The sequence below is a fragment of the Coregonus lavaretus genome, assembly GCF_964263955.1.
Source record: "Coregonus lavaretus genome assembly, chromosome: 2".
NCBI lineage: Eukaryota > Metazoa > Chordata > Actinopteri > Salmoniformes > Salmonidae > Coregonus > Coregonus lavaretus.
In genome coordinates, this window is record NC_139989.1 from 8,668,684 (window position 1) to 8,686,085 (window position 17,402).

A 17,402-nucleotide genomic window follows, 5' to 3' on the forward strand; every position below is an offset into this window, starting at 1 on the left:
AGATACCAATAGACTTCCAGTCATTGCGCTAACGCTAGTTAGCATTGGCTTGTGAAACTACCTCTAACTCTAACTTTACCGCATGATGACGTACTAGAACGAATCTAATGAGGTGTTCCAATATCTATCATTATCTTTAATTTCTCTATTTATAAAAACATGTCTTGCACCTGTGAGAACTGTGTTTACAGTGTGGCATCATAAGTTGAGCAAATATCTGCTATAAATCTGTTGTTAGTGTGCAAAAGGTCAGGCATATTTGCCAAATGATATCAACAAGACCATTAGGCTAAGCCCCATATGTCACCAGAAGTAGTCAAAATACTGACGAGCCATCTTTCTGTCCTGCTAGTTTCACAGACATACACAGACAGACAGTCAGACAGACAGACAGACAGACAGAGAGGGACATGGAGAGGGCTGTTATAGTTACCACCCAATGAGCCTTGCTGGGAACTCCCTCCCAGACAAAATAATAATATCACTGTATCCAACACCTGAGGAATGCCAGCAGCTTCCCTCGTGGCGGCATTACTGTGACTCTAAACATTCGGGTTGGCTCTTTCCTCCATTGGCTGTTGCTTTAACCCAGTAAGCAGTAACACTTTCCAATGCTTGGAAGGTGACATCACCGCACCTGTAGCTATGGATCACCTCGGGAACCCCGTAATGGCTCTGCTAATTAGCCTAGCACACAGACGCGGCGCAGAAGACTGGGCCGATTTACTATGTTTACGCCACACATGCTGTACGGATATGAGCGACAGTTATACAACCATAATTTCTATGAACTCGGTGGCCGCATCAACCATAACAGCCGATGCTGGGAAAATAAACGGCCACTTCAATCCGTCATGACACAATGTAGTAAGGGTGCAGACTTGAAAAAACACAACATCTCTGGTTTGTTGAGTCTATTATTTTACGGCTGGCCTTTCTTTCAAACCACAGCTGGGGATGAAGCATGTATCCAATGACTGTATATATGAATTGACAAAGCCATCGATCAAGCGACACTATTCATTTCTATGTGAAGACTCAATACCGCATCTGAAGCCAAGGAAGTCGGTTAAGATGGCGTCTCATGTCGGAGATTTATGTAACGGTAACATGTGCAGTTTGAGCTACTCCGGTCCCTCCTATAGCTCAGTTGGTAGAGCATGGCGCTTGCAACGCCAGGGTTGTGGGTTTGATTCTCACGGAGGGCCAGTATGAAAAATGTATGCACTCACTAACTGTAGAGTGATGCGTGCATATGTATTCACCCCCTTTGCTATGAAGCCCCTAAATAAGATCTGGTGCAACCAATCACCTTCAGAAGTCACATAATTAGTTAAATAAAGTCCACCTGTGTGCAATCTAAGTGTCACATGATCTCAGTATATATATACACCTGTTCTGAAAGGCCCCAGAGTCTGCAACACCACTAAGCAAGGGGCACCACCAAGCAAGCGGCACCATGAAGACCAAGGAGCTCTCCAAACAGGTCAGGGACAAAGTTGGGGAGAAGTACAGATCAGGGTTGGGTTATAAAAAAATATCAGAAACTTTGAACATCCCACGGAGCACCATTAAATCCATTATTAAAAAATGGAAAGAATATGGCACCACAACAAACCTGCTAAGAGAGGGCCGCCCACCAAAACTCATGGACCAGGCAAGGAGGGCATTAATCAGAGAGGCAACAAAGAGACCAAAGATAACCCTGAAGGAGCTGCAAAGCTCCACAGCGGAGATTGGAGTATCTGTCCATAGGACCACTTTAAGCCGTACACTCCACAGAGCTGGGCTTTACGGAAGAGTGGCCAGAAAATAGCCATTGCTTAAAGAAAAAAATAAACAAACACGTTTGGTGTTCGCCAAAAGCCATGTGGGAGACTCCCCAAACATATGGAAGAAGGTACTCTGGTCAGATGAGACAAAATTGAGCTTTTTGGCCATCAAGGAAAATGTCTGGCGCAAACCCAACACCTCTCATCACCCCGAGAACACCATCCCCACAGTGAAGCATGGGGGTGGCAGCATCATGCTGTGGGGATGTTTTTCCATCGGCAGGGACTGGGAAACTGGTCAGAATTGAAGGAATGATGGATGGCGCTAAATACAGGGACATTCTTGAGGGAAACCTGTTTCAGTCTTCCAGAGATTTGAGACTGAGACGGAGGTTCACCTTCCAGCAGGACAATGACCCTAAGCATACTGCTAAAGCAACACTCGAGTGGTTTAAGGGGAAACATTTAAATGTCTTAGAATGGCCTAGTCAAAGCCCAGACCTCAATCCAATTGAGAATCTGTGGTATGACTTAAAGATTGCTGTACACCAGTGGAACCCATCCAACTTGAAGGAGCTGGAGCAGTTTTGCCTTGAAGAATGGGCAAAAATCCCAGTGGCTAGATGTGCCAAGCTTATAGAGACATACCCCAAGAGACTTGCAGCTGTAATTGCTGCAAAAGGTGGCTCTACAAAATATTGACTTTGGGGGGGGTGAATAGTTATACACGCTCAAGTTTTCAGTTTTTTTGTCTTATTTCTTGTTTGTTTCACAAGAAAAAATATTTTGCATCTTCAAAGTGGTAGGCATGTTGTGTAAATCAAATGATACAACCCCCCCCTAAATCCATTTTAATTCCAGGTTGTAAGGCAACAAAATAGGAAAAATGCCAAGGGGGGTGAATACATTCGCAAGCCACTGTATATACAGGGTCAGTTCCAGGTCAGTAAGCTATATACAGGGTCAGTTCCAGGGTCAGTAAGCTATATACAGAGTCAGTTCCAGGGTCAGTAAGCTTTATACAGAGTCAGTTCCAGGGTCAGTGCCAATAGCATATTTACAATGTGCAGTGATACTGGAGTGATATAGGTAGATATGTATAGGGGTAAGTTGACTAGGAATCAGGATATGTGATAAACAGAGTAGCAGCGTGTGTGTAGAGTGAATATGAATGTGTGTGTGAACAAATTAAATGTGTGTGTGTTTGTGTGTGTGTTGGAGTGTCAGTGTGAGTGTGTGTGAATGAGTGTGTAGAGTGTGCATAGAGTCAGTTTAAAATGACTCTGCAGTCAATGCAGATAGTCTGTGGAGCCATTTTGTTAGCTATTTAGCAGTATTATGGTTTGGGGATAGAATCTGTTATCTTGGTGTGTGAGGACAGTGTGGAGTGCAATTAAGATTGCATCGTCTATGGATCTGTTGGGGCGGTATGCAAATTGGAGTGGGTCTAGGGCACGTGTCAAACTCATTCCACGGAGGGCCGAGTATCTGCGGGATTTTACTCCTCCCTTATACTTGACTGATGAATTAAGGTCACTAATTAATAAGGAACTCCGCTCACCTGGTTGTCTAGGTCTTAATTGAAAGGAAAAAACAAAAAGCAGCAGATACTAGGCCCTCCATGGAATGAGTTTGACACCCCTGCTTTAGGGTGTCTGGGATGATGGAGTTGATGTGTACCATAACCAGCCTTTCAAAGCACTTCATGATCACAGATGTGCTACAGGGCAGTGGTCATTATGGCAGGTAGTCTTAAGAGTTAATGGGAACAGAAATGATGGTGGTCAGCTTGAGACGTGGGGATTACAGACTGGGACAAGGAGAGGTTGAAAATGAAAACCGTGAATATGCCCGACAGCTGTTCTGCGCATGCTCTGAGATCGCGCCCTGGAATACCATCCTGCCCCGCAGCCTTGCGAGCATTGACCTGATTAAAAACCTTATGGATGACTCACTTGGGAAAACACTCATTTGTAAGCCGCTCTACCTGAGTGGTTTAAATGGCAGTGAAAGTAGATGAGAATGGAACCTGGATTGTTTTGTTTGGCTGCTGCGTTTTAACTTGCTCTAGTGTATTTGAGTGTCTGCCAAATGACTGGGTGTATTGGGTGAAATGTAATCATTGAGTTGAGCTCAATTGAATGTATTGAGTACTATGGCACTATGCCATAGAATGGATTTTAGCGACGTACAATAGAACACGTAAACCTTCTTGTTGTCCTCTGTGGGGTGTGGGAGGATACTTCCCACTTTACCACACAAACACCATGAAAATATACACTACCGTTCAAAAGTTTGGGGTCACTTAGAAATGTCCTTGTTTTCGAAAGAAAAGCTATTATTTTTCTCCATTAAAATAACATCAAATTGATCCGAAATACAGTGCAGACATTGTTAATGTTGTAAATGGCTATTGTAGCTGGAAACGGCTGATTTTTTATGGAATATCTACATAGGCGTACAGAGGCCCATTATCAGCAACCATCAGTCCTTTGTTCCAATGGCACGTTGTGTTTGCTAATCCAAGTTTATCATTTTAAAAGGCTAATTGATCATTAGAAAACCCTTTTGCAATTATGTTAGCACAGCTGAAAACTGTTGTTTGAGAAACAGACGCCTCACAGGTCCTCAACTGGCAGCTTCATTAAATAGTACCCACAAAACACCAGTCTCAACGTCAACAGTGAAGAAGCGACTCCGGAATGCTGACCTTCTAGGCAGAGTTGCAAAGAAAAAGCCATATCTCAGACTGGCCAATAAAAATAAAAGATTAAGATGGGCAGTCTGAGATATGGCTTTTTCTTTGCAACTCTAGACACTAATAATAATATAATAATATGCCATTTAGCAGAAAAACGTATTTGTCCTCTTGCTCAGTTGTGCACCGGGGCTTCCCACTCCTCTTTGAATTCTGGTTGGAGCCAGTTTGCACTGTTCTGTGAAGGGAGTAGTACACTGCGTTGTATGAAATCTTCAGTTTGTAGGCAATTTCTCGCATCTCAGAACAAGAATAGACTGACGAGTTTCAGAAGAAAGTTTTTTGTTTCTGGCCATTTTTAGCCTGTAATCGAACCCACAATTGCTGACGCTCCAGATACTCAACTAGTCTCAAGAAGGCCAGTTTTATTGCTTCTTTAATCAGCACAACAGTTTTTAGCTGTGCTAACATAATTGCAAAAGGGTTTTCTAATGATCAATTAGCCTTTTAAAATGATAAACTTGGATTAGTGAACACAACGTGCCATTGGAACACAGGACTGATGGTTGCTGATAATGGACCTCTGTCCGTCTATGTAGATATTCCATAAAAATCAGCTGTTTCCAACATTAACAATGTCTACACTGTATTTCTGATCAATTTGATGTTGTTTTAATGGACAAAAAAATAGCTTTTCTTCCGAAAACAAGGACATTTTTAAGTGACCCCAAACTTTTGAATGGTAGTGTATATGGGAATCAAACTGAGCTATATACAGTATATCATGCCTAGTTTGATTTAATGTAAAAGCATTGGTCTCTTACCTTTCCAAGCCCAGCTGTCGAACCGACTTCTCCCATGTTGAACCTGAAAATAACACAAAATATAGATGTCAAAATCCTTGCTCAAAAGAGTGGACCATTATTCCAAACTCTTGAGGTGGACTTAAGATGGCGGCTGCCCAAATGGCACGCTTACATGAAGCACTTTCTTTTATCCCGCAGAGCCTCCCCATCATTCAACGTGGAGTGTTGACAACCTGAGCACCATTAGCATACACTGAAAAGTTGAAGTTGTACCAATCCATTTTTGACTGGATACACTTTCTATGTCTGCACAGGGATGCAATCCCACTTCTGACACCAATGTGGCAGATCTTTCAAATGATATACAGATTACATGAAGAATTTAACCTTGAATCCAATGGTTTCACATGCACACTGACCCTCCTTAGGAAGGTAACACAGATCTAAACCATATGTTAGCGAAGGTAAACCACACACACGCAGGGGCGGCCGGGCACCTCGACAGCCACTTAGAACGCCCTCCTTCGCACAGTTAGCTGTCATCCTGTGACTCACATGAGTCATGCATTTGGCAGACGACGACTCCTCTCTCCTCTCGTCCCTTTTACCCCCTCTTTTGTGTGTTTATGACACAAAACTCCGCTGTCTGCCCACACGTTGATTTAACGACGCAGGGAAAAACAAAACACCTAATATTCTTGAAAGGCTTTAGGCTCCTGGGATTCTTGTTTACAGAGACATTTCCAGGTATGTGGAGGCCCCACTCTGGACGAGAGTTGGGATTTGTCTTACTGCCAAGTGCCAACTCCCAACAGACCGCTCCCCTCCCAGCTGATCTGAGGATAGTTACCCTAACGACAGATCAATGAGTCAGTGCTTAGGCGGCTAATTATCTCTGTCATTAGCTCGTTAACTGCCTGGCTAATAGGCCCTACTCGGATGAGAAGACATGTTCACCACTGGGATGACTGATGATGACCACTACCTGTTTAAAAAAGGAATTTAACTGCAGCATCTACTATGCTGAGAAAGTACTTTCTGTACTTAACTTGAAATTATTCAACTTTATCAATAATACATTTCTTGGTAACACTTTACCTTAAGTTGCCCTTATACCTATGTATTAAGTTGCCCTTATACCTATGTAACTGAACAGTAACAACTGAAGTAACAACATTGTATTAACAGGTAGTTACATATTAGTAACTAATTTGTAATAACATGCTAATTTAGTTGAGCCATTTCTCTAAAACACACTATGAGGGACTAGCTAACATTCTAGTCATCATCCTCAAAATGAACCTCCCTGGCTCAGCTGTTTTGATGCCAGCTACTAGCAAGTGCTTGTTTCTCCCTGTGATGGATAAAGCACCTGTGCTATGGCGAAGTATACTATGAGTAATGTATGTGTTGCTATCGACTGCTATACAGTGAACCATGAGCATTTCCTTTAATGATTCCACATTGTATATTGTTCCCTTGCAGAGGCCATGGCTAAGCCAATAAAGAGGAGGGGGCACACGCGTTTGTTTCATAGACAGTTTACTTTACGTCAGTTTCTCGCTTACATCATGTGCACCTTTTCTTCTCCACTTCCTCCCTCACTCCCGTCTGCCTGTTATTTTATGGTTATAATACAGCCTGGACATTGTCTATGAGAGAAGGCTACAACCACAATGTACTGCAATGATGAAGTGCAGCCAAACCAAGATCATATATCCACATTAATTTATTCTCGCATTAATGCAATATTACAGACACAGATTTATGCCGGGCCATGGGAAAATGTCATGCGTGTTTAACAAGCTGTTTTTCTAACTACGATGCATGGAGGTTGTCTGACTCAAGCTGACGTAGCGAGTCCAGGTTTTCAACGTCTGAAAAACTCCAGCCGTCACAGGAGTCATGCGGAGTGGCGCCTTGCGCTGCTTTAGATTTGTGTGTTTATATTTCTGGATGCTTATAGTAGGAGTCGTGTAAAACTGGGCTGACAGGATAGGCCAACTTTGGATTTACAATATAAAATGATAAAAAGTTACTTACAAAGCTCTGGTAAAAAATTACCTCTAAATTTGTCTCATAATGTTTGTCTCACAGTCTCACGTCAGAATTAGAGGTTCATCCATGTTTCTCAAACGTCAAATTTCAAAGTTGTTCCAAACGTCACATTTCAAAGTGTTTGGTTACTTCTCTGTATCGTTCCAAGGTTAAGTTTAGGCATTAACTCAGAATTCTTAAGGTTAGGCATTAACTCAGAATGGTTAAATTAAGGGTTAAGGTTTGGGATAGGCTTAAAACAAAAATAACTTTATATTGCTGGATTCAAACATGCAACCTTCGGATCCAGAGGCAGATGCTTGTGCCCATCCATCATCCCCTTCCACAATGCCCTAGCAAAACCAAAGCCTATTTGAAGGTAACAGCGCTCACTGTTGCCCCTAGTGGCCGTTTTCAACAACATCTCCTGACGTCCTCAGACATGGATGGAGGTCAAATACTGACTTGTATCACTGGTGATCTGCCCGCTAATATCCCAGGCAGCAAACCAACTGGTGTTACTTTTCTTAGCATTCTCCATTAGTAAGCTGCAGCTAAAGTTACAGTTTAGGCCTACACATTACATGAAAGAGAGAGAGAGAGAGAGAGAGAGAGAGAGAGACAGAGAGAGAGAGAGAGAGAGAGAGAGAGAGAGAGAGAGAGAGAGAGAGAGAGAGAGAGAGAGAGAGAGAGAGAGAGAGAGAGAGAGAGAGAGAGAGAGAGAGAGAGAGAGAGAGAGAGAGAGAGAGAGAGACAGAGAGAGAGAGAGAGAAAGAGTCAGAGAGAGGGGAGAAAGTGAGAAAGAGAAAGAGAGGAGAACGTGTGAGAAAGAGAGACAGAGAGAGAGAAAGAGGAGGAGAGAAAGTGTGAGAAAGAAAGATGGATATGTTGTGGTTACAGGAGCTGTTTGGCAGCTCCCTGCTGATGGGTGCAGTGGCTCGGGAAATGAGGGAGCTCAATAATGTGGTGCTGCGGAATAACGCAGTGGTGTAATAACGTCCAGGGCTGCAGGCAATGGAGCTCAGGCAATAAGCCTACATAGTCCCCAGCACAAATAGACACACACACAAACACACACACACATTACACACACACATTACACACACCCGCCATCATTCAGCTCATTAGTGAAGAAACACCTCATTGAACGCAGCTATAATATTTAGTCATGGCATCAGTGCTCAAATACATAATTGTGGTTTTTAAAACAGCAAGTCTCCTGTGTATTTCATATGGATTTCTCACCCTGTTGAAATTAAAACAATCTGTTACTTTTGTTATGAACCGTAGCCAATGAAATACACTAGCCATGTCCAAACCATGCCTCATACTATAGTTGTGTTACCTGCGCATTTTTTTGTAATAATGATTTGTCTACCACTTAAATCCCGAAATTGAATTCCCATTCATGACCATTATTTTCTTTCATAGTCTTTTACCTTTGATTGCTGATATGTACATATTTAATGCACTAGTTTATACTGTACGGTGGCGATTAGAATAGCCGACACAGCAACCTGTCTAGAAAAAAAAGCCACATCTAGGCTATAGTGCGGTTTGGGTAATCCCACCTGGATATCACTGGGAGAAAAGCACTTCAATTAGACACAAGCTACCCATCAAACAGACTGATGGATCAGCTAAGCTTCAGAAGTAGTAATTATAACATTTGTCTGTCAACAGCGATACAACGCCCCTGCTTAGATCACGCTACATACCTGGATTAACCTAACACTGATTACTGTACATAGTGAGTATAGCACAGATTCACTGCTACTTCCCCTTAGCCTTTCTCTCTCTATCTCTCTATGCTGTCAGGGTCTTAGAAATGGTGGAAGTCACCTGGGCTTTAGGTCATATGGTTAGCTCAAAGGAGGTAGCCAATAAAATTGTGAAAATGTGGGCTCCAGTGTTTCCATATACAGCAACGGGAGATAGGAAGGAAACAAGGAAGGTAGGAAGGACAAGGAAGCACAAAAGGACCCTAAAATAGAAATGCCAATACCCAGGAAAATCCTCAGATTGTGACGTGTTAAGGGAGATAGGTGAAAAGCAGTGAGTTTTATTTGCGATGTGTTCTTTTGAGATAGCTTGTAACAGTTCATTTTTGTTCCGAAATAACAGTGAGCAATTCAGAAACACCTGTGGCAAAGACAGTCTAAAAACAATCCCTCAACTCCACCGGCAGAAAAGAAAACAGTGGTTTCCTGAGAGGGAGGTGAATGTTTTCATATGGCTGAACATGGGTTATTCTACAGATGATTGCTGTTCGGGGAAAACTAGGCACAAAACAGCCTAAAAGTCTTACTGAACATCATAGAAATCTACCAAACCAGACTTTTACATGCCCCCACAATGCTTTGACAATGTAAACAAACTGCGGTTGAGACACCTTGTAAAAACCTGCAAATTACCATAGAAATTCCTTTAAAGAAAAACAACGAAATGCTTTCAGTTTATGTGCATTGTGGGATTCAATTGCAATTGCAGTCAAGTTATTGGGGGGGGGGGGGGGGGGGGATATCTTAGACAGAGGTCCTCTGTGGATATTTAAGCTACTGGACTAAGAGCTAATAGCGTTTTGGTAGAGGAACAGACATTGGGTTTTAGTGTATTTATGGCAGTGGAGGAGGACGTAAAACATAAAGGCCTCTTCCTTCCTGGAAGTCTCTTATTAATGACCTCATCCTAACCTTTACTTCTCTTATTCTGTTGGACTCAGTACTTGGCTTGGACTGAAATAGGTGCCGGTATTCATTTTGGGTGCCAGTACTGTTTATATTTAGGTGCAGGAGCTCCACAATACCTCTGAGATAATATTCTATTAGAGGAACAGGAGCTCAAGCAGTAGAAAAATGGAGGTGCCGGTACTCAGCTCCGGTGAGCTCCTGCCCAAATCAAGCACTGGACAGTCTGACAAACAGACGGACGTACACCTGGCAAACATGGCTGCCGCTTGCTCGCTGACTGACCAAGCACACATCCTAGTTAGGCTAAGTCAATAGAGGGCAAAACCGAGGGGCCCACTCAAGGCAAGGCTGAGGCCGCTTAGTCGATCATTTGAAACAAGATGTTTAGAAGATTTCACCATTCTTCTCTGGTTATTAGTCGTGACAAGGGGTGAAATGCAGACAGAGAAGATTCGACTGAAGCTCTGAGAGATGTCTTTCACCTCCAACCTCCACACAGCCTACCGTGGGACACGTCTACAACGTTGTTATGGGGGTTGACAGAGTGTTTACATTAGTAGCTACTGGAAATTGAAAGTTGTATCCTCTCCTTTGTAAGCCGTCTGTGCTGCTGCCTGCGTACATATGAAATGTGGGCCATGGTGTTATATGTATTTTTAGAGTCAATTGGGCTGCGCATCCTGGGGAAGATGATTCTTATCGCAGAAGACGCAGAGCTATTGACGACAAACACAAAACAAGAAAATAGGAGTCATGTTTTGGACATTTGTTATTTTTGCTGGCAGCTCTTCAATGTGGTGATAGATGAAAAAGTATTGCTGCTGGCGTCCGCACACAAAACAAAGGCCTATTAATGCAGACAAGGCACACAGAGAGAGGACAGAGACGCCTACACAGTATACATACAGTTCCAAAAGCACTCTTTATACTGTACCTACTGCCTGCTACACTCCAAGTTTATACTATTTCAAATACTATTTCTACTAGTAAAGTTGAACGGTAATAAAGAGAATGGTTGGACGCAATAAAATAGGCTTGTTTAGTGTTTCAAAGTCACTTATTGAAATCAACTTGACCTACCCCGCATTTTGGCTTTCTCAAGGGAGGATTTAGTATAGGCCTACTAGAAATGTAGTTACAGTAGAAGTATTGACTGGATGCATCACACTACTTTCATCTTACCTCACACTACAAGGGCAGTTGTGTAAACTACACTATCTCAGTTGTACAGTATATGTACTGTATACTCCCAGTAATTGGGCCATTTCTGTCTTCACATAGCAGCCTCTCTCTCTCTCTCTCTCTCTCTCTCTCTCTCTCTCTCTCTCTCTCTCTCTCTCTCTCTCTCTCTCTCTCTCTTAGCAGCCAGGGTAATTGTTCATCCCTCTTTCATCTCTGCCCTCACCACAGGTTGCCTCCACAGAAGGACCGCTTGTTTTCGCTCCCTACCTCGCTTCTGAAATTCACTCTGCGCTCTGAGGGCCGCACCAGCTGCGGCAGCATTTGCAGCGAGCATATTATGAAGGTGGAGATTGAGATTTATCCCCTGCCAACAGCCATCGCTGAGAGGAAGACGTCATTCTTTGGCACAGCCAAAAAAATGCACCAACCTCACGTCGGGATGCAGTGAGGATATGTCACCCAAGAGGCTCTGGACTGAGTAGAGAGGGTGATAAGTGAAATGTTCCTAAAGTTCTATTAGTATCTTGTGTTACCCCTCCCCCTTCAAGTCCCCTTACAGTACCATACACACACCGCCATGACACACTCAAAGGCCCCTTGGACCTGGGGTGAATATAGAAACAAAGGAAATTGTGTTGACTGTTGGACAATCAGATAACCTTCCCTGTGTGAAGGAGTGCTTATTGATTGGGCTTGGCTTCCCACCTAGCTAGCGCTGTGATGTCATAGGTGGTTACTAACAGGGGTACTAAACATAATACAGTGCATCAAATGCTGTCAGAAGTTAAAGTTAATATGGGCATTTCTCACATCTCACATAGCTCAATTGAAAGGCTGGAATTCAACCAAATCCGCACTTTGGAAAACTTGCATCGCAATAATACATGTTACAGAACCAAGAAAATGCCTAAAAATTATGTAATCGTGACAAGATCATATGAAACTCCCCTTTCCGCAGTGCAAGATTAGCAAAGTGTGAATTTGATGGACGCTATCTCCTTTGCAACTCAATACAGCGCAGTACATCCCCAACCAACCAGGATCATTGTAAGGTTCTCCTGTCAGCAGTAAACAGATGTGAGATCCCGTGACACACTATGAAATAGTAGACTCAACAGCTAGCTATGAATAGCAATAAAAGTAGGAATGCCGACCCTCGTGATAAACCGTGGTGCGAAATACTTGAAATGTGCAATAAAAAGTTTGTTTTAAAGCCCCATATGATGGCACCGGTTCCCCTCACTACTTAGATACAGTGGAACATACACTGAGTGTACAAAACATTAAGAACACCTGCTTTTTCCATGACATAGACTGACCAGGTGAATCCTTGTGAAAGCTATGATCCCTTATTGATGTTACTTGTTAAATCCACTTCAATTAGTGTAGATGAAGGGTAGGAGACAGGTTAAAGAAGGATTTATAAGCCTTGAGACAATTGAGTGAGTGTTTCAGTGGGCCAGTACATAAGGATTGGCAAGGGCCAGTACAAAAGGATTGGAAGGGCCAGCACATAAGGATTGGAAGGGAAGGGCCAGTACATAAGGAATGGAAGGGCCAGTACATAATCATTGGAAGGGCCAGTACATAAGGATTGGAAGGGCTAGTACATAAGGCATGGAAGGGAAGGGCCAGTACATAAGGATTGGAAGGACCAGTACATAAAGATTGGAAGGGCCATTACATAAGGATTGGAAGGGCCAGTACATAAGGATTGGAAGGGCTAGTACATAAGGGATGGAAGGGCCAGTACATAAGGATTGGAAGGGCCATTACATAAGGGTTGGAAGGGCCAGCACATAAGGATGGGAAGAGCCAGTACATTAGGATTGGAAGGGCCAGTACATAAGGATTGGAAGGGCCAGTACATATGGTGTCCATACGGCTTACATAAATAGTACGCAACACCTGTGAGAAACATGTGTGGACTTTCATAGGGCTTTGGAGCGTAAACGTAAAGGGTATACAGTAGGTTAGTGAATAGCTCTGAGCCTATGTCATTAGTTACAGTACAGATGGCATGTCTCAAACAGGTCTCAAGCCCGAGCTCTCTCTGTCCTGTGACCATTGCCAAATGTTGTCTTTGTCACCGCCTTACCTGCAGGGTTAGGTTTCTATCGAAATGTGTCAAAGCAACAAAAAAGGGTCATTCAATTCTAATCCTTAACAAATGGTATTTTAAATGGCTCTAGTAAAAATACTCCTATTTCTTCAGAGCTTGGATTGATTTCCGCTTTAGAATTACTGAAATTAATTAATTGCTCGGGCAAGTGTAGTCAAGACTTCACAATGAATTGCACTGAGCAGATTTTGCGTAATTGTTCTATTTGATATCACACCCAAGAGCACCGTCTATAGTGTCCACTATTATTTACCCAAGAGCACTGTCTATAGTGTCCACTATTATTTACCCAAGAGTACTGTCTATAGTGTCCACTATTATTTACCCAAGAGTACTGTCTATAGTGTCCACTATTATTTACCCAAGAGTACTGTCTATAGTGTCCACTATTATTTACCCAAGAGCACTGTCTATAGTGTCCACTATCATTTAACTGACTCCAGCATTGCCGTAACTTTTGGCAGCGTATTTTCATCATTTTGGAATTGTCCCGGGAAAAAAGGCTGTTAACGCAGCCGTTTACAACAGCACAGCATTGTCCTGTCTAGATGGGGTTTACAGTTGATATATAGTTCCAACCTTTTATCAAAGAACTAGCCTATTTACACATCGCACACAAAGTTACACTCGCTCTGGTTTTTCAAAACGTGGTGAATCGCTGAAGTTCCTTGATCGATTGTTTTCGTTCCATCTTTTGACATAACACCATGCACGCTGACACTGGGAACGAGTCCAGACTGGCGTTTCAAGGGCTCTTTATGCAACTTGAAGACCCCGCCCGTCAATTTCACATTTTTATGATTGTACTCTACACATGTGAGACAGACGACCTTCACTCTGAATGTCCAGTGGGGGTTTGAGTGCACTTCTGTCAGGGCAGCATGGGCGTGAGGGAGTTTTTTCTTTTCATTATGTTTATCCCCATCTTGAGTGCAGATGTTGTGGCATATATTGCTACTCAGGGAGAGTTGTGCCAGTAGTTTGCAGCAGCAGCAGCAGCGAGGCCTGTGTTGGGCCACGGCCCAGGCCGGGTCTCGGGTTCTGGTCTGAACACCCTGGTGTCGGGGCCAGTGGGTAACCTGATCCAGGCGTGGGCTGGGCTGTGACCTCCACTCACCCCCACCCAGAGCCCCAGCCGGCCCAGGTGCCACTTACTGGGGTGGCTATCACAGACCTCACCCCTTTTTCACGTAGGTACTGCTGTATTCCAAGTACTGTATATCAATGAGGGATATACAGCATATCGACATCTAAATCCGATCAATCCATTTGGAACCAGCAAATAGCCACCAGTGGCATTAATACTGTATTCCTGGTTAATAAAAATGTTCAACCCTTAGCAATCCTTTGGGAAAGGATCTCATGTTATGGCCGATGTTAAGGGTCAGGTGTGAGACAGTTATGTGTGTGTGTGTGTGTGTGTGTGTGTGTGTGTGTGTGTGTGTGTGTGTGTGTGTGTGTGTGTGTGTGTGTGTGTGTGTGTGTGTGTGTGGGTACGTGTGGGTACGTGTGTGTACATTCCTGCACGTGTGTGTAAATGAGGTAGACCTGACTGTGCTGGTAGTGTAGTAGAGAAGGTTGGTACTCACAGTTGAAGTTGGGTTCTATGTTGTCTCCTGCTAGCAGACTGTTGATGGTGACCTGATAGATGATGTGCAGAAGCAGGAAGGCCATACTGGTGAAGCACAGGGACTTAAGCAGGCGCCCTGTGTGGCCTGAAAGAGAGAGAAACATGATCATCTAAGTTTCTCAGATACTGAGGTCATTCAAGTGTATACTTCAGATTCACTGAATAGCTAACACAAGTTACATAGTAGTAGTGATGACTAGGCTACTTCCAGTGGTGGAAAAAGTGCCCAACTGTCATACTTGAATAAAAGTAAAGATAGCTTAATAGAATATGACTCAAGTAAAAGTGAAAGTCACCCAGAAAAATACTACTTGAGTAAAAGTCTAAAAGTATTTGGTTTTAAATATACTTAAGTATCAAAAGTAAATGTTATTGCTAAAATATACTTAAGTATCAAAAGTAAAAGTATAAGCATAAATCATTTCATATTCCTTATATTAAGCAAACCAAACGGCACAATTGTCTTGCTTTTTTTATTTACGGATAGCCAGGGGCACACTCCAACACTCAGACAAAATTTACAAACAAAGCATTTGTGTTTAGTGAGTCCGCCATATCAGAGGCAGTATGGATGACCATGTTCTCTTGATAAGTGCGTGAATTGGACCATTTTCCTGTCCTGCTAAGCATTCGAAATGTAACGCATACTTTTGAGTGTCAGGGAAAATGTATGGAGTAAAAAGTAAATTATTTTCTTTAGGAATGTAGTAGAGTAAAAAGTAAAAGTTGTCAAAAATATACATAGTAAATTAAAGTACAAAAAACAACTTAAGTAGTACTTTAAAGTATTTTTACTTAAGTACTTTACACCATTATCTACTTCCTGGTTGTATTCTGGTTTTACTAGTGTTCAATGGTAACTAGAGCATTAGACAAATTTCAACTTCACAAGGACGTCAACTAACAATTTTATTGCAACATTATCTCATATCATTAGTTAGGCCATACTTTAAACTAAAATTGATTCAACCAAATCCTATTCCATACATCACAGACCTATAAACACTCGCAACCAACTATTAGCAGTCATCAACCGAGTGGAGACCCCACAGCCCAGTTATAGGGTTGATGGTTCAATCATCTTATCCTGTCTGGTCCCATCCTAATAGGCCTGCATCCTAATAGACAGGCCACCTCCATTACTCCTAATACAGTACTGTATTACAGGCTTCTCCGCTGCCAAGGGCCAGTAATGTCCCAGTGATATTTTTGGCAGCCCGGTGGCCGTCCGTCATGTGTGGACCAACGTAAACACACGGTGAGCTCAATGCCGGCAAAGCAAAAGTAAAATGGGATGCATAAAACAGAGCTGAACACCTAGAAATGATTGTCTGGTTTGACAGCTGATTTTTTTATTTCACCCAGTAAGTTGACTGAGAATACATTCTCATTTACAGCAACAACCTGAGGAATAGTTACAGGGGATGATTAGGTAGCTATGATGGTATGAGTGCCAGATTGGGAATTTAGCAAGGACACCAGGGTTAACACCCCTACTCTTACAATAAGTGCCATGGGTTCTTTAGTGACACCCATTTAGTGACACCCATTTAACATCCCATCTGAAAGACAGCACCCTACACAGGGCAATGTCCCCAATCACTGCCCTGGGTTATTTATTTTTTTAGATCAGAGGAAAGAGTGCCTCCTACTGGCCCTCCAACACCACTTCCAGCAGCATCTGGTATCCCATCCAGGGATCAACCAGGACCGGCAGTTGGGATGCAGTGTGGTACGCTGCTGATTTAACAGGCTGCTTAGAGATGTTGATAGGAGTTATTAGGGGAGGTTGCAGAGGTCTAGATGTGTTGTAGGCAAAAGTATCATGAAGCAGGGGGAAAGTGACCAGAGAAGAAACCTCAGAATAGAAATGCTTCAGCCTGTTCAGTCGATTAGTACAACACAGCATCTAACCAGGAAGCAGAAGAGCCCACTCAGTTCATGGCGGATCAAAACAAGACGTTGTGCAGGGTTTCATCAAAACAAACATGTACATGTAATATTCCTTACTATGGAAACATAACTCTAAGCAAGTTTTCAAATGAAGCTGACAAATTGATGCCTTCCATTTAGCTCAAACCTTATCCAAGACAGGCAGTGACACTAGCTCAAAGTGTGAGTGCCTTAGCTGAGTGTCAGCCACTAACTGTGCAGCTGTCAGGCCCTTGACACAGAGCAGGAACACAGTCCTGTAAACTCCCAAAGGGCCACTTCCATCTTTCTATTACACTATTAGAAAAAAGGGTTCCAAAAAGGTTATTTGGCTGTCCCCATAGGATAACCCTTTTTGGTTCCAAGTAGAACCCTTTTGGGTTCCATGTAGAACCCTCTGTGGAAAGGGTTCTACATGGAACCTAAAAGGGATCTACCTGGAACCAAAAATGGTTCTTCAAAGGGTTCTCCGATGGGGATAGCCAAAGAACAATTTTAGGTTCTAGATAGCACCTTTTTTTCTAAGAGTGTAG

At 42.8% G+C, this 17,402-nt stretch overlaps 1 protein-coding gene across 1 annotated transcript in view; it reads right to left on the bottom strand.

Annotated features, from left to right (window-relative positions):
• Window positions 1–17,402, bottom strand: part of LOC311099994 (piezo-type mechanosensitive ion channel component 2-like) — a gene marked incomplete at its 5' end in the record, with an annotated part of 204,057 nt that overhangs the window by 111,141 nt on the left and 75,514 nt on the right. Inside the window, 2 exons of the mRNA XM_084140722.1 lie at window positions 5,295–5,337; window positions 14,897–15,022. Of these exons, the coding sequence (XP_083996848.1) occupies window positions 5,295–5,337; window positions 14,897–15,022 (169 nt within the window). The remainder of the gene's footprint in view (window positions 1–5,294; window positions 5,338–14,896; window positions 15,023–17,402) is intronic.